The sequence below is a fragment of the Balaenoptera acutorostrata genome, chromosome 16, assembly GCF_949987535.1.
Source record: "Balaenoptera acutorostrata chromosome 16, mBalAcu1.1, whole genome shotgun sequence".
NCBI lineage: Eukaryota > Metazoa > Chordata > Mammalia > Artiodactyla > Balaenopteridae > Balaenoptera > Balaenoptera acutorostrata.
The window spans coordinates 15,474,112-15,490,467 of NC_080079.1; the positions used below are offsets into that span (position 1 = coordinate 15,474,112).

At 33.4% G+C, this 16,356-nt stretch overlaps 1 protein-coding gene across 1 annotated transcript in view; it reads right to left on the reverse strand.

Annotated features, from left to right (window-relative positions):
• The window catches only part of ATRNL1 (attractin like 1), a 706,302-nt gene that overhangs the window by 508,750 nt on the left and 181,196 nt on the right, over positions 1-16,356 (reverse strand). The window contains exon 19 of the mRNA XM_007173145.3: positions 2,624-2,761. Coding sequence (XP_007173207.2) covers positions 2,624-2,761 — 138 coding nt within the window. The remainder of the gene's footprint in view (positions 1-2,623; positions 2,762-16,356) is intronic.

A 16,356-nucleotide genomic window follows, 5' to 3' on the forward strand; every position in this document is an offset into this window, starting at 1 on the left:
TTAGTGACTGCCAGGGACTGGGATGACTGCTTCATAAGTATGGCATTTTCTTTTGGAGGGAAGGAAATTTTCTGGAACTTGACAGAGGTGATGGTTGCACAATATTATGAATGTAGTAAATGCCACTGAATTGTATACCTAAAATGGTTACTGTTATGCTATGTGAATTTGACCTCAAATTTAAAAAATGCTAAAAATGGGGTTACGGTTGGAAGCAATATATAAATAACAGAAGTATATGAAGTAAATTACTTCACAAAATCCCCATGGACTATTATATAGGCATTAAAATAATTTGGAGACTGTAAATGAAATCATTTTCATAAAAGTAAATTAAAACAACAATTGTATATTAAATATATGAAAGGTTGCAAACACATATAAATTGCAATGTGGAAAAGAAACAACCCAGGAGTGTTTTCTTCTTAAAGTTATGGAAACATTTATATATATAACATAAATAATCTATCTGAAATACACTTTTTGTCCAATGAAATTCTTGGCTATAGAAAATTCAGTAGTAAAAAGCTTTTTGGAAAACAGGATGGCTCCAAAATCCTTACCTTTTTACTTAATAAACATAAAATACTATGACTATTACTAAAAAATACTACAATTAATGCTACAAAATACTATGACTCCACTAGGTAAGGTCTAAACTTCGTGGATTCCGTTGTACACATCTCTACTGCTGCTTCTGTATACAATGAACACAGCACTAAGCTGTGGCTTTTGGCTAATAAGGGCTACTGGATCCTCCCTGTCCCTATTAACACCACTTCTGCATTAATAGTTAAGAGTTAGGCCTAAGAATCAGACACTTTCTTCCTCTTATTAGCAGTATGATTTGGGTATTTTACTTAACTTCTTTGTGTATTTGGTTGTATGTAAAATGGAGATAATTGTGATTCCTCCCATACAGTTGTTGTACAGCTGAAATGAGATAATGACTATAAGCTATGAGTACAGTGCCTAGAACACAGAAAATGCAAGCGTCAACCAATTTGTGCATTACAGCCTCAATCAGGGCGGAGCTTTCCATATCACAAAATTTCAATCAGCACCAAACCTGCTATTACCAGAGCAGTTTTGTTGACTCTAAGGCACAACTTTTGACTCTAAAGCACAAAATTCTGTGTTTCTCAACCCTGAGTGTATATTAGAATCATTTGGGAAGACTTTGAAAAGAACCAAGAATCACCCTACGATAAACTAAGAGACTGATTTAATTATTTTAGGTATTGACCCAGACATCCGTATTTTTTAAAAGCTCTCCAGGTGGCTTTAATATGCAGGTAGTGTTAAAAAGTTTTATCTAAACCAGGCTCAGGCCCAACTCTCTCTATAAAGATTTCTCATCTTATCACAGCCAACAACTGAGGCTTTTCTGTGAGTGCTCTACAGGCTATTCCATTTAGAAAAAGTAGATTAAAGATTTAAGGAACAAGGACTAATCTAGAAATGAAGAAGGATTAGTGAAAAAAAAATTTTTTTAAAGGAAATTTTTTAAAGAAAGACCAAATTTTCTTTTTTAAAAAGTAGGAGAAAGAAGCAGCAGGACAGAGAAGAAAATAGAGAAAAGAAGGGTTTCATGATCGAAAAATGATATGATAATAGTTAGCTCTTATAATGCTTTTTTTTTTTTTAAGAGAGGGGTTGTTTGTTTGTTTGTTTATTTATTTATTTATTTATGGCTGTGTTGGGTCTTCGTTTCTGTGCGAGGGCTTTCTCTAGTTGTGGCAAGCGGGGGCCACTCTTCATTGCGGTGCGCGAGCCTCTCACTATCGCGGCTTCTCTTATTGCGGAGCACAGGCTCCAGACGCGCAGGCTCAGTAATTGTGGCTCACGGGCCCAGCTGCCCCGCGGCATGTGGGATCTTCCCAGACCAGGGCTCGAACCCGTGTCCCCTGCATTGGCAGGCAGATTCTCAACCACTGCGCCACCAGGGAAGCCCATAATGCTTTTTTAACGTGCTTCAATTCCTATTATATGTGGCTCTATTACATGTGATCTCATTTGATCTTTACAATAATCCAATGAAGTATTATCATCTTCCTTCTACATATGAGAAAAATGAAGCACTGAGATGCTAAGTGAATTAACTAAAGCCATACATTTAAACAGTGACAGAGTTGGAATTTCAGCCAAGGACTGATTCTAAACCCATTCTCTTAAACCTTATGTTATACTATCACCTTGTCAAAAACAAACAAAAAAAAACTTACATGATGTAAGGCATACACAAAACCTTTATTTCTTATTCCTAAAGTAAAATGTAAAATGATAACTTACTATTATTAAAAAACAGATTATCAGCAGTGATTACTTTAGAATAGTAAGATTACAGGTAATTTTTAATTTTAATTTATCTGCATTTGGTAAATTTCCTATAGTAATCATGTATTCATTTTAAAATAAGAAAAAGTAAGATTTTCTTAAAGCAAGTATATCACAGAATTTTTATAGTTCATAGTCCCTAATAAATACATATTACCTTCCAAAAATATTGAGACTTAATGGATAAAAACTTCTTTAATAAAATATATTTTCCACAAGAGGCATATCTTTCTTAATTTTCTTTTCTGTAGTAAAAATACACTGAAGTGAAAGAAAAAATAATTACCTGTACACTGTCCTCCGTTGGTTGGATCTCCATAATAACCTGGCATGCAGTCTTGACACTGCTTTCCCGTGGTAAGATTTTTACACTGTTCGCACACGTTATTATTGATGCAAGTGCTATGTCCATTACACTGGCAAGCTAAGGAAAATAGTAAAAAAAAAAAAAAAAAAATTTTAAGTATCTACTTAACAGTATCAAGTATAACTGCCATCAAGACAAAGAATTTATTTTACAAATCTGAATGGTAGCAGAGTCCAACGGGCATTTCCCAAGTTTTTTTTTAATGTGCGTCTCAAAATATTAATATAGGACACTATATACAATAAATTCTGTGTTGAAATTTTGCCTATGATCTGTAAAATGTAGGGGTTAGAAATTTAAGTGAAACATAAAAGTTATAGCTAAGGAGGAAATATCTTTTAACATATTCCTTAAAGATTCATGTGACAATTATGTCTATTAACAGGAATAAATAAAAGAGCTTTGACAAAGAATGTTAAAATGCATCTTAATTATACCTACATATAATAAAAAAGGATCAGTAAATATAGAAAATTGTGTGGTGATAAGACCTTACTTCAAGAAAATACATTAGTGTAAAATTAGCAAACATAGCACTTTTAAATTACTTTGTATAAATGTTTATCTTCTCTGGGCAAGAAAAGCTTCAAGGCTTAATTAAAATTCTATTTGAATGTGAACTAAACAGAAACAGATTTAAAGCACGAGAATTTTTTATGTCTTCTTAATACGAGGTCTAATATGTTTTCATATTAATATTACAATAGAATTAAAAAATTTCAGATGACATAAAGTTCGTATATGAAAGCTCATGTTTAGTGTCTATTGGGGGCATAATACTGACTTAGTTTGGTAACGTCTTGTCAAAACATCATCATCACTGTCACTTTCATAATCATTTTCATCATTATTACAACTAAGATAGCATTTAATTGAGCTCTCTCTCGCTCAAGCCAAGAAAGTCAATGTTTAGTCGATTGCAGTTGTTTGTCGCTGGAATCTATATTCTGCTTGGTCAGTTTACATATTGTATCAGTTTTTAAAATATTGTAAATACTACCCCATGGCTAGACAGTGAACCAAGTGGCATACATGAATTATATAATTTAATCCTCACAACAATTTTGTGTGGAAGGTACTATTTTTAGGGTTCTTTCTAAGATCAGGAGGCCTGGATTAAGCAACTACCCAAAGTCACACATTTAAAGAACGGCAGAAACAAATGCACAATCAGGATGTATGAATCAAAGACCAGACATTAAATCTCATGCCTATCATACGTAGAAAACTTGAAAGTAAGAGGGAAATCCCAAGAGACTAGCATAAGGTCATCAACATGAGTTAACATCAAAGAGTAAAGAAAAAAAAAAGTAAAAAACAAATACCTATATCTTACAGAAATTTTCAGAGGCATAACTCTATTGCAACATAGTATAGAAATGACATGCAGTCATCATGGAAAAATGTTAAGTAATCTTCCTCTTTATGAAACTGAGAAAATTACAATATAGTTTTCAAATTTTATATTACATTATGAAACAGCTAGGAGAAAATTTAATAACAAGAGAAATATTCATAATAAATTGAGTGAAATAAGGATTCAAATAATATATTTAGAATGATCACAATTTTGTTTTTAAATGTATTAATATGCCCATGGAAAAGTTAATGATGGTTATCTTAGTTCAGTAAGATTTTTCTGCATCATCAGTTTTCTAAAATAAATTCATATTACTTTTATAATAAGGAAAATAATGACAAGAACTTTAATTTTTTAACACTGTGCTTAAAATTTTAAGTAATTTTTTCATAGAAAATTTTATGTAAAACCACTAAGGTTAATTCACTCAGGTAAAAACAAAATTTATTGAGTGCTCACTACATGCAAAGCATTATCTGAAAAAGTCAAAATGAGAGATGGGTTACTATAAGCATTTTTATGAAACCCTGGCTACATTTTTTCATCAGAAAAACAAATGTCTTAACTTCTGAATAAAATGACTAAATTTACCAATCTCATCTAATATCCTCCTCATAGATTACCACTGTAATAATAAAAAAACTTGCCAGCAACAACAAGAATTGGGGTATGATGACAACTACGTATGTAAAACCAGAAGGTAGTAACCTACTATACCTCTGGGAATTAAAAGAGGACTCCTGGCATAATGCCACTCAACTGTAACTTTCCTGAAAGCGACAAGTTCTGAAGGCAGTTCTCGGCCATGGTGCAACCAAGAAGCATATCAGCTGCTAGAATGAGATACAGGAAAGTCTAATGTTCCAAGTAATGAATATGCCATACAGAAAGCTGGTATAATTTAGACCTAACTGCTGGCAAAATTTCCAGCAAAAAAAGGATAGTCATCGTTGCAGCTTATAACTAGTATGGCAGCAATGGCAAAGGATAAGGCATGTTATAGAAAGCAGGACCCAGATGTAATAATGGCTGTATCAAACACAGGAAAAGGCTATACTATAAAGCCTATGATGATGTTTTATTCTCCACTGCCATCAGGGGCTTGGATCAACAGGTAATGTAAGCTTGTATCTAATAGTTCTTCCAGGATACACTGTTACTTGAAAGGTTCTAGTAACAACCTGGTTCTGGAACATGAATGAAACTAAAGAGAAGTCATCCATACTGTTTTGTTTAAATTTTAAAACCAGCCCAGATGGCTTTTCATCTATGTACACACAAACAGAAAAAAATGAAAATAAAACATAACGAAAAACACAGCACATGATATGCAAATAAAGTACATCGTTTTCAAAAATATGTGCTCTCTAAAACAGATGTAAAGCATTAAAAAGTATCTGTCTGGCATTCTCAATAAAATTCAAAAAAATATATACACAGAAAATCAAGGCTAAAATTTACCCAAAACTTTTTTTCAAAACATAGCCCTTTAGAAGAAAAGGGAATTATCATTGCTAAAAATAAAACAGGGATCCAAAACAAGAATGTGAAAGAGAAGTGTGAGCTAGTGACAGAACTTTACTATACATGGTGATAGACTAGCAACAGCTAGTAGGTATGGGTTTCAAAACCCAGCAGGGCCAGGAGATATAATCTCTGGCACACTCAAATAAGAGAGCTAAACTGAACCACATTTAAAATGCTTAAAGCCTTCAGTTGTAGCCCCTATCTGTGAAAAAGGTACTAAAATACATCACAAGCCCAAAGAAGCAGAAAGGAACCTTAACATGGGAAAGAATATATGAAAGACAAAAGTCACTTGTGAGAACTTAAAGCCTATACCGATCATATGGGTTGGGTTGAAATTCACACTTTCCATATGGTAGAGAAACCCCAACATCAAACAATAGTGTTAAAACCTGCTCTGTAAACAAGAAAAGCCTCATGCAAAAGCAGATATAAATGGACCCTTGAAATACTTCTTCAACTCAGGTCACACAGAACAGAAACTGGAAAAACTTGATTCTGCAAACTGCAAGATACTAAGTATTTTAGGCTTTGCAGACCATAAAATCTCTTCACAACTACCACTGCTGCCACTGCAGTACAAAAGTAACCATACACAATACACAAACAATTGATAATAGCTATAATCCAATAAAACTTCATTTACAAAAATAGGCAGTCAACCAGGTTTGGCCATCACACCTTCGTTTGCAAGCCTTTGATACAGAAATAAAAGACAATGAAAACAACACCAACAACACTTACTGAATTAAACCTCAAAATGAAAAATCACAAAGCATCATAAAGAAGAGTCAGGCAAAAGAGAGAGAGATAATAAAAATGAGAATTGACAACCCAAGAATTGGAGTAAAAGGACAATTAGAAGACAATAAAAATATTCAAAATAATTAAAGGCAGAAAAAATGAGAAAATTATGCTTAAAGAACTAAAGGTACGTATGATGACAATGTCTCAACAAAAAGAGAGTATCAATAAAAACACAGAAATTATAAAAAAGAACAAATGGAAATTATAAAGTAGAACAGTAAAATAACTGAAATGAGGGACCTCCCTGGCGGTTCAGTGGTTAAGACTCCGCACTTCCACTGCAGGGTGCAAGGATTCAATCCCTGGTCGGGAAATTAAGATCCCGCACGCTGCACAGTGCAGCCAAAAAAAAGCGGGGCGGGGGGGGTGGGATAAAATTCTACACATACTAACAGAAATAAAATAAAAGCATTTTAAAAAACTGAAATGAAAAATACACTAGAGATTCAACAGTAAATTTGAACTAGCAGAAGAATTAGCAAATTTGAAGAAAGATCAGTAGAGACCATGGAAGCTGAAGTACAGAGAGACAATAGAATGAAGAAAAATAAACAGAGCCTCAGTTAAATGCAGGACACCATTAAGTGCACCAACCTATGTGTAATGGGAGTGTTCGAAAGATAGGAGAGAGAGAAAGAAGGCTAAAATTTATTTGAAGAAATATTCCTGGGGGGCTTCCCTGGTGGCGCAGTGGTTGGGAATCTGCCTGCTAATGCAGGGGACACAGGTTCGAGCCCTGGTCTGGGAAGATCCCACATGCCGCGGGGCGGCTGGGCCCATGAGCCACAACTGCTGAGCCTGCGCGTCTGGAGCCTGTGCCCCGCAACGGGAAGGGCCGCGATAGTGAAAGGCCCGCGCACCGCGATGAAGAGCGGTCCCCGCACCGTGATGAAGAGTGGCCCCCACTTGCCGCAACTGGAGAAAGCCCTCGCACAAACCGAAGACCCAGCACAGCCAAAATTAAATAAATAAATAAATAAAGTAGCTATAAAAAATTTTAAAAAAAAAAGAAATATTCCTGAAAAATCCCCAAATTTGATAAAAATGTTAATCTACACATCCAAGAAGCTTAACAAAATTTAAGTACAATAAACATGAAGAGATCGATAAATACATTATAATAAAAGCGATAAAAGCCAAAAACAAGTAGAAAATCTTGAAAGCAGCAAGAGAAAATATGACTCCTCACCTAAAAAAATCCCAATAAGATTAATAACTGGCTTTTAATCAGGAAAAATGGGGGTCAGTAGGCAGTGGGATAATATATTCAAAGTCCTGAAAATAAAACTGTCAACCAAAAATTTTCTATCCATCGAGACTGCTCTTCAAAAATTAAAGTGAAACATTCACAGATAAACAAAAATTGAGAGAATTCACTGTCAGCAGATATGCCTTACAAGAAATACTAAAGGAAGCTCTTCAAGAAGAAAGCATGTGACACCAGATAGTAATTTAACTCCACAAAATAAAACAAAGAGCACCAATAACAGAACTGTCATTATAAAAGACAGTAAAAATATATCTTTTGTCTCCTTTCTTCTTTTACATGATTTTTAAAGATTGTATTTTAAATGATATAAAAAATAGTATTGTTGGGCCTATAAAACATAAAACGTAATGTATTGCCCAATAACACCACAGAGGAAGTGTATCAGAGAAAATCTATATTGGGCTAAGTATATGACATGGTATTACTAGATGGTAAACAAAGATCCACAGGAACAAACAAAGAAAACCAAAAATGGTTAATACAAAGATTAATATAACAAAAGTTATAAGCACATACTCATCCTCCTTTTTTTCCTCAGATTCTTTAAAAGACATAAAATTATATAAATAATAACTATAAAAATGGACTGTTAGGTTTGCAACATATACAGATGTAATACATATAACAATACCACAAAAAGGGAAGAAAGAGACTAGACCTATATGAGTAACATTATTTCATCTCACTGGAATTAAGTTAGTATAAATCTGAAGCATATTTTAATAAGATAAGCTATATATGGTAAACCCTGGAGTAACCACTAAGAAAATAACTCACGGACTTCCCTGGTGGTGCAGTGGTTAAGAATCCGCCTGCCAATGCAGGGGACACGGGTTCGAGCCCTGGTCCGGGAAGATCCCACATGCCACGGAGCAACTAAGCCCGTGCACCACAACTACTGAGCCTGCGCTCTACAACCCATGAGCCACAACTACTGAGTCCGAGTGCCACAACTACTGAAGCCCGCGCACCTAGAGCCCATGCTCTGCAACAAGAGAAGCCACCATAATGAGAAGCCCGCACACCACAATGAAGAGTAGCCCCCACTCGCCACAACTAGAGAAAGCCCACACACAGCAATGAAGACCCAATGCAGCCAAAAAATAAATAAATAAATTTATTTTTAAAAAGAAAGAAAATAACTCATAAAATATAATGAAAAATCATTAAAAATTAAAATGTTATAATAGAAAATATTCACTTACTGCAAAAAAATAAACAAATGAAGAGTGGAAGAACAGAAAATTCATGCTATACAGGGGAAAAAATAAAATAACACACATAAATCCAACTGCATCAAAAATAACATTAAATGTGAATACATCAAATGATTTAATCAAAAGGCAGAAAAGACAGACAAGATAAAAGACAAAGATCTAACTATGTACCCTTCATAGGAGACACACCTAAATACACAAAGAGATTGAAAATGAATGGATGAAAAAAGATATAGCATACAAACAGCAACCACAAGAAAGATGGAATGGCTATAGAAATATCAGATAGACTTTTTAAATGTTACTGAAGATGAAGAGGGACATTTTATAATGATAAAAAGGACAATCCATCGATAAGATATAAAAATCGTAAACATACATGCATCTAACAGAGCCTCAAACTACATGAAGCAAACACTGACAGAAATTAAAACAGAAATAAAGAATTCAACAAAAATAGTTGGAGACGTCAATACCTCACTTTCAATAATGAATCAAACAACTAGATAGATGATCTGCAAGGGATTAGAAGACTTGGACAACACTATAAACCAACTGGACCAAACAGACATAAATAGAAAAATCCACATAACAGCAGCAGAATATACATTCTTCTTAAGTGCACATAAAAAACTCTTCAGGATAGATAATATACTAGGTCATAAAACAAACCTCAATAAATTTAAAAGGACTGAAGTCATATAAAGTATGTTCTCTAACCACAATTGAATAAAATTAGAAATCAATAACAGAAAATTTGGGAAAAATCACAAATTGTGGAAATTAAGCAACACATTCCTAAATAATCAATGGATCAAAAAACAAATCATAGGAAAATTAAAAATTACTTTCAGGTATATTAAAATAAAGCATAATATACCAAAACTTACAGGATGCAGCAAAACATTGCTCAGAAAAAAAAATTATGGCTGTAAAAGCCTACATTAAAAAAGAGAAAAGGTCTCATATCAACCAACTTTGCACCTTAATAAACTAAAAAATTAATAGAAAACTAAACTCAAAGCAAGCAGAAGAAAGGAAATAATAAAGATTAGAGTGAAAATAAATAAAATGCAGAGTAGGAAAACAATAAAGAAAATCAATAAGGCCAAATACAAACAGTTCTTTGTAATGTGCAACAAAATCAACAAAGCTTTAGCTAGGCTAACAAAGAAATATACGAAGACACAAATTATTAAAATCAAGAATGAAAGATGAGACATACAACTGACAAAGACTGGGGAAAAGGACTATAGGGAAATACTATGAACAACTGTATGCCAATAAATTAGATAACCTAGATGATAGGGGAGATTCTTAGAAAGATACTAACTACCAAGACTTACTAGAGGAGAAACAGAAAATAGGCACAGGCTATAACAATAAAAAGACTGAGCTAGTAATCAACAAAGTACCAGAAAAAGTATAGCCCAAGATCAACTGGCTTAATTCATGAATTCTACCAAACAGCTAAGGAGAATTAACAGCAATTATTCACAAATATTTCCAAAACACAGAAGCAAAGGGAAGATTTCCTAACTCATTCTATGAGGCCAGTATTAACCTAATACAAAGACAAGACAAACTTATCACAAGAAACGATGATGCCAGACCAATACCTCTTATGATTATAGCTACAAAACTTCTCAACAAAACACTAGCAAACTGAATCCACTAGAATATAAAAGGATTATACACCATGACTAAGTTGCATTTACCCCAGGAATGCAAGATTATTTAAATATATGAAAATCAATCAATACAACATACTTTTAGAGAAATAAAGCAGGGTGGGGGTGGATCACAAGATCATCTCAACAGATGGAAAATACTCAACGAACTAGGAATAGCAGGGAATTGTCTTAACCTCATAAAGGGCATGTATAAAAACTTCATAGCTAACATCATATTTAATGGTAAAAGACTGAAAGTTTTCTTTTTAAGGTCTGGAACAAGACGAAACTGTCCTCACTTGTCACTTCTATTCAGTATTGTACTGGAGGTTCTGCACAGGGCAATTAAGCAAGAAAAAGAAATGAAAGGCAACCAGATTGAAAAAGAAGAAAACTAACTTTACTTTCAGATGACATAATCTTCCATACAGAAAACTAAGAAATCCAAAAAAATTATTTAATCTAATAATTGTCTTCAACAATGCTACAGATCAATTGTAGAAAAATCTTTTTTATTGTATTTTTATACACTTACAAACTGAAAAGTTTGAAAGTGAAATTAAGAAAACAATACCAAATACAATAGCATCAGAAAGAATAAAACATTTAACGATACATTTAACCAAAGAAATGCAAGATTTGTACATTGAAAACTACAAAACATTGTTAAAAGGAATTAATGAAAAGGCATCTGTATTCATGGATTGGAAGACTTAATATTAAGATAGCAATTCATCCCAACTGATCTGCAAATTCAATGCAATCAAATTCCAAAAGACTTTTTTTATAGGAATAGACAAGCAGATCCTAAAATTCATGTTTAGAAACAGAGGGCTCAGATTAGGCAAAACAATCTTGATAAAGAAAAACAGAGTTGGAGTCCTGACACTTTCCAATTTCAAAACCTACTTCAAAGTTACAGTAATCAAACCATGTGCCATTGTCATAAGGATAGACATATAGACCATGGAATAGAATTAGGTCTAGAAATAATACCATACATCTATGGTCAATTGATATTCAACAAGGGTGTCAAGAAGTTTAACTGGGGAAATAGTCTTTTCAACAAATGGTGCTGGGATAGCTTGATATTCACATGCAGAAGGATAAATATGGACCCATACTTCACACCATATATAAAAATTAACTAAAAAAGGATCAAAAACCTAAAGGTAAGAGCTAAAATTACAAAAATGTTAGAAGAATATATAGATGTAAATCCTCATGACTTTGGATTAGGTGACAGTTTCTTATATATGGCACCTAAAGCTTAAGCAACTAACAGAAAAAAAAGATATACCAGACATTATCAAAAAAATGTTGTGCCTCAAATGACACCGTCAAGAAAGTGAAGAGACAACCCACAGAACAGTGGAAAATATTTGAGAATCATATGTCTGATAAGGATCTCATACCCAGAACACATAAATAACTCTTACAATTCTACCATTTTTTAAAAAAACCCTCAATTTAAAACTGGGCGAATGATTTGAATAGACATTTTCCATAGAAAGTATATGAGTAGCTAATAAGCACATGAAAAGAACACCATAAGTCATAAGGGAAATGCAAAACAAAACCACAAAGAGCTACCACTTCACATCAACTAGGATGATAATAAAGAAAATGATGTATTAACCCATATTGGTGAGGAGAGTAATTAGAATACACTGCTGGTAGAAATGTAAAATAGTACAGTAGCTCTGGAAAAAGTCTGGCAATTCCTTAAAAGGTTAAATATACATTTATCATATGACTAAGAAATCAACTCCTAGATACATACCAAAGAGAAATTAAAACATGTTTACACAAAAACTTACATACAAATGTTCATAGCAGCACTATTCATAACAGCAAAAGAGTGGAAATAAGCTGAAGATCCATCAACTGATGAGTATGAATATGTGGTATGCAATTTAATATTATTCAGCCATAAAAAGAAGTAAAGGACTGACATATGCTACAATATGGATGAACCTTAAAAACGTATGCTAAGTGAAAGAAGTCAGACACTAAAAGACACATTATATGACTGCATTTAAATGAAATGTCCAGAATAGACAAATACACAGAAAAAGAAAGTAGATTAGTGGTTTTCAGGTGTTAGAGGGAAGGATGAACAGGTAGTGACTGTTAAAGGGTATGGAATTTTGTCTTGGGGTAATTAAAGTGTTCTGGAATTATATGATGGTAATAGTTGAATACCTACTGACTATACTAGAAACCACTGAATTGTACACTTTAAAATGAAGGATTTTATGTCATATGAGTTATAAGTCAATAAACAAAGTAGTTAGAACTAATTAGGTGAGCTGAAAAATAATTTACACAAATTCTTCATATCTCTGTATGTACAAAATTCATAATATTACTTTATCCTTGCTCTCATCAAAAAAGTACAATTTTTTCCCACCTTTTGAACATGCATTGGTATGAAGACTTTTACAGGACAGTGGAATTCAGAAGTAATGGTATGGAAATTTTAAGCTTAGGCCTCAAGAGGCATATATACTCTGCTCTCTCCTTCTTGGAATTCTATTCTAAACATACTATGTATACCATGCCAGTCTACACCACCAGAGGATGACAGGCCAAATACAGCAGAGAACAATCATTTGCAGCCTGAGGACCCCTAGATCAAGCAATCAGCTCAAACCACCAGACGTGTGAGTAAAGAATTTTGAGATCATCCAAAACCAGTCAAGCTGCCAGATAAATGGAACCACAAGAGAAAAATCAGGAGAGACTGGCAGAAGAACTGCCTAGTGGAATTCAGCAAAATAGATGATGCAGAATCATGTGTAAAACTGTTTTAATACAGTGAACCTCGCATGCTATGTTAAATAACAATAACTAATTAAAAAATAGGTTTAAGAGAAAACTGGAAACATTTAAAGAAAGAATTAGTGAAACAAAATATAGATCAGAGGAGGTGCAAGGATATAAAATACAGACAAGACAATAAGAAAACTTAGGAACATGGTGAAAAAGCCTAACATAAGTGAATCAAACTTTTAGAAATACAGACTAGAGTGGCACAGTGGGACAGATGCAATATTTGAAGAGATAATGGCAGAAAACTTTACAAACATGATGAAAAACACGTCACAATTAAAAAAAGAAAGATGATACTTAGGTACATCACACTAAAATTGCTGACATCCAAAAACTAAGAAAAAAATATATTTTAAAAGGTCAGAGGGAAGAAAAAGACATATTACTTTCAAAGGAGAAACAATAAAACTGACAGAGGAATTCTTAAGAGAAAGTAGAAGCCAGAAGAAAAGGAAATTACATCTTCAAATTATTGAAAAAATATATCTGTCAACTTAGAATGCTATTATCAGTAAAAATATCCTTCAAATATGAAGACACACACATACACAATAAAAACTTTTTCAGATGTATAAAAGCTAATTTATAGCCCAACTGAGAAACACACTACTTTAAAATGTTACATAATGTTCATCAAGCTGAAGAAATGTTATAGCAAAAGGAAATTCAGATCAATAGGGAAAAATGAAGATCACAGAAAATGGTCAATACATGGGTAAATAGAAAGATTTTTTTATTATTATGATTTCTTTATAAGAAAATTGTCTTTTTAAAGTAAAAAAAATAATGTAATGTGTGGTTAATAACATATATAGAAGTAAAATATATGGCAGTAATCACACAAAGGACAGGAAAAGAGCAAATGGAATTATTACACTTTTGTAATATTCTTACCTTATACATGAAGTAGTATAATATTGATTCAAGGTAGACTGTGATAAGATAAAGATGACTATTACAATCACTACAGCAGTCACTAAAAAAAACACAAAAGAGGTATAGCTAAAAATCCAATAAAAGTGATAAAAGTGGACTTTAAAAACACTCAATTAATCTAAAAAAAGGCAAAAGGAGGAACAAACAACAGAGAAAAAAATAAAGGAAATTTTAAAATCGATACCATGATGGTAGGACTAAATTCAATATTACCAATATTATATTAAATCTAAATTGACTAAACAATTTGATAAAAGACAGAGATTATCAGAATAGATTTTAAAAACACATCAACAACAACAATAAAAAACAAGACATTTATGCTGCTTACAAGAGATTCACTGTAAATAAAAACACATAGACAGAAGATTAACACTTCTGCTCATGAAGGTTTAACTGCTGTGAGAACTGACCTCTAGTGTGAACATAAGAAAACTGAACAAAATATATGAAACAACTACTTTCAAGTATAACAGACAGCTCAGGAATGGCATCCCTGAGAAAAAGAAGACAAAATATGACTGCCCTGGCTTGCTACCTGGAGGCAGATTTGAGGATGCAGCCCAGGAAGGAAAACCCAAACTCTCGTTTAGTTGAGGAAACAAAGAGCAAAGTTCAGGGAGGCCATGGTGGTTAGACTTTGTGGGGCAAAATATTAGAGAAGAGAGAGTTGCACACAGCAATCTATAGACAGGTCCCCTTGAATCTTTGGTTAAATAATGAATTGAACACAGTGTGAAACTCTATGAAGCTGGAGAAAGAACCATCAGAAAAAAGTAAGTAAAACAATGTCAGGAACTCACATAGGACTGGGAATAGCTTATACTCCCAAGAGTCAAAGTGGAGAGACCTCTTAATACAAAGAGCATTGTATAGAGAACACAGAAAGGCACTATCTTAGTAGTGGAAATAAATTAGCACTGAACTTAGGGCTGCTATGTACAGGCCATGACAAATATTAAAAACAGTTTGTGAAGTAACACAACTGAATGCCAGAATAAAGTCCAACACACTTAAAGAAATAGAACAAAATTGAATAAGCTAGAAAAAAATCACAATGTCCAGGATAACACCACCAAAAATAGCCAACCTGGAAATTTTGATCCATAATCAGTTAAAAAAAAATATATATATACACATATATATATATATATATATATATATATACACATATATATATATATATATACATACACGCGCCAATAGAAACAGAAAGAAATGGCATACCAATTGGGATGAGTAGAGAAGGATTTTTAAAACAGCTATTAAAAGTATGCCCCATATACTCGAGAATACAGAGTAAAATATCAACATAAGAAGGAGAGAAATGGAAAATATAAAAATGACTAAAATTCAATTTCTATGATGAAAAAATATATACAAAATTTAAAATACATTTAATAAGGAAAAAATCATCCTTTCAACAAATGGTGCTTATAGCCATGAACAAAAGAATTAAGCTGGATCCCTATCTCACACCACACACAAAAATTAACTCAAAACAGATCAAAGACCTAAATGTAAGAGCTAAAACTACTGAAGTCTGAAGAGAAAACATAGGTGAAAACCTTTGGGATCTTTTATTATACATGATTTCACAGGCATGAAACCAATACCAAAAGAAAGAATAAAAAAAACAGATAAAACATGAAAATTTAAAACTTTTGTGGGGACTTCCCTGATGGCACAGTGGTTAAGAATCCACCTGCCAATGCAGGAGACACGGGTTCGATCCCTGGTCCAGGAAGATACCACATGCCGCAGAGCAACTAAGCCCATGCGCCACAACTAGTGAGCCTGCGTCCTAGAGTCTGCAAGCCACAACTACTGAGCCCGCGTGCCACAACTACTGAAGCCTGCGCGCCTAGAGCCCATGCTCCTGAACAAGAGAAGCCATTGCAATGAGAAGCCCGCATACTGCAAGGAAGAGTAGCTCCCACTCGCCACAACTAGAGAAAGCCCTCGCACAGCAATGAAGACCCAACACAGCCAAAAATAAATAAATAAATAAATAAATAAATGTCTTT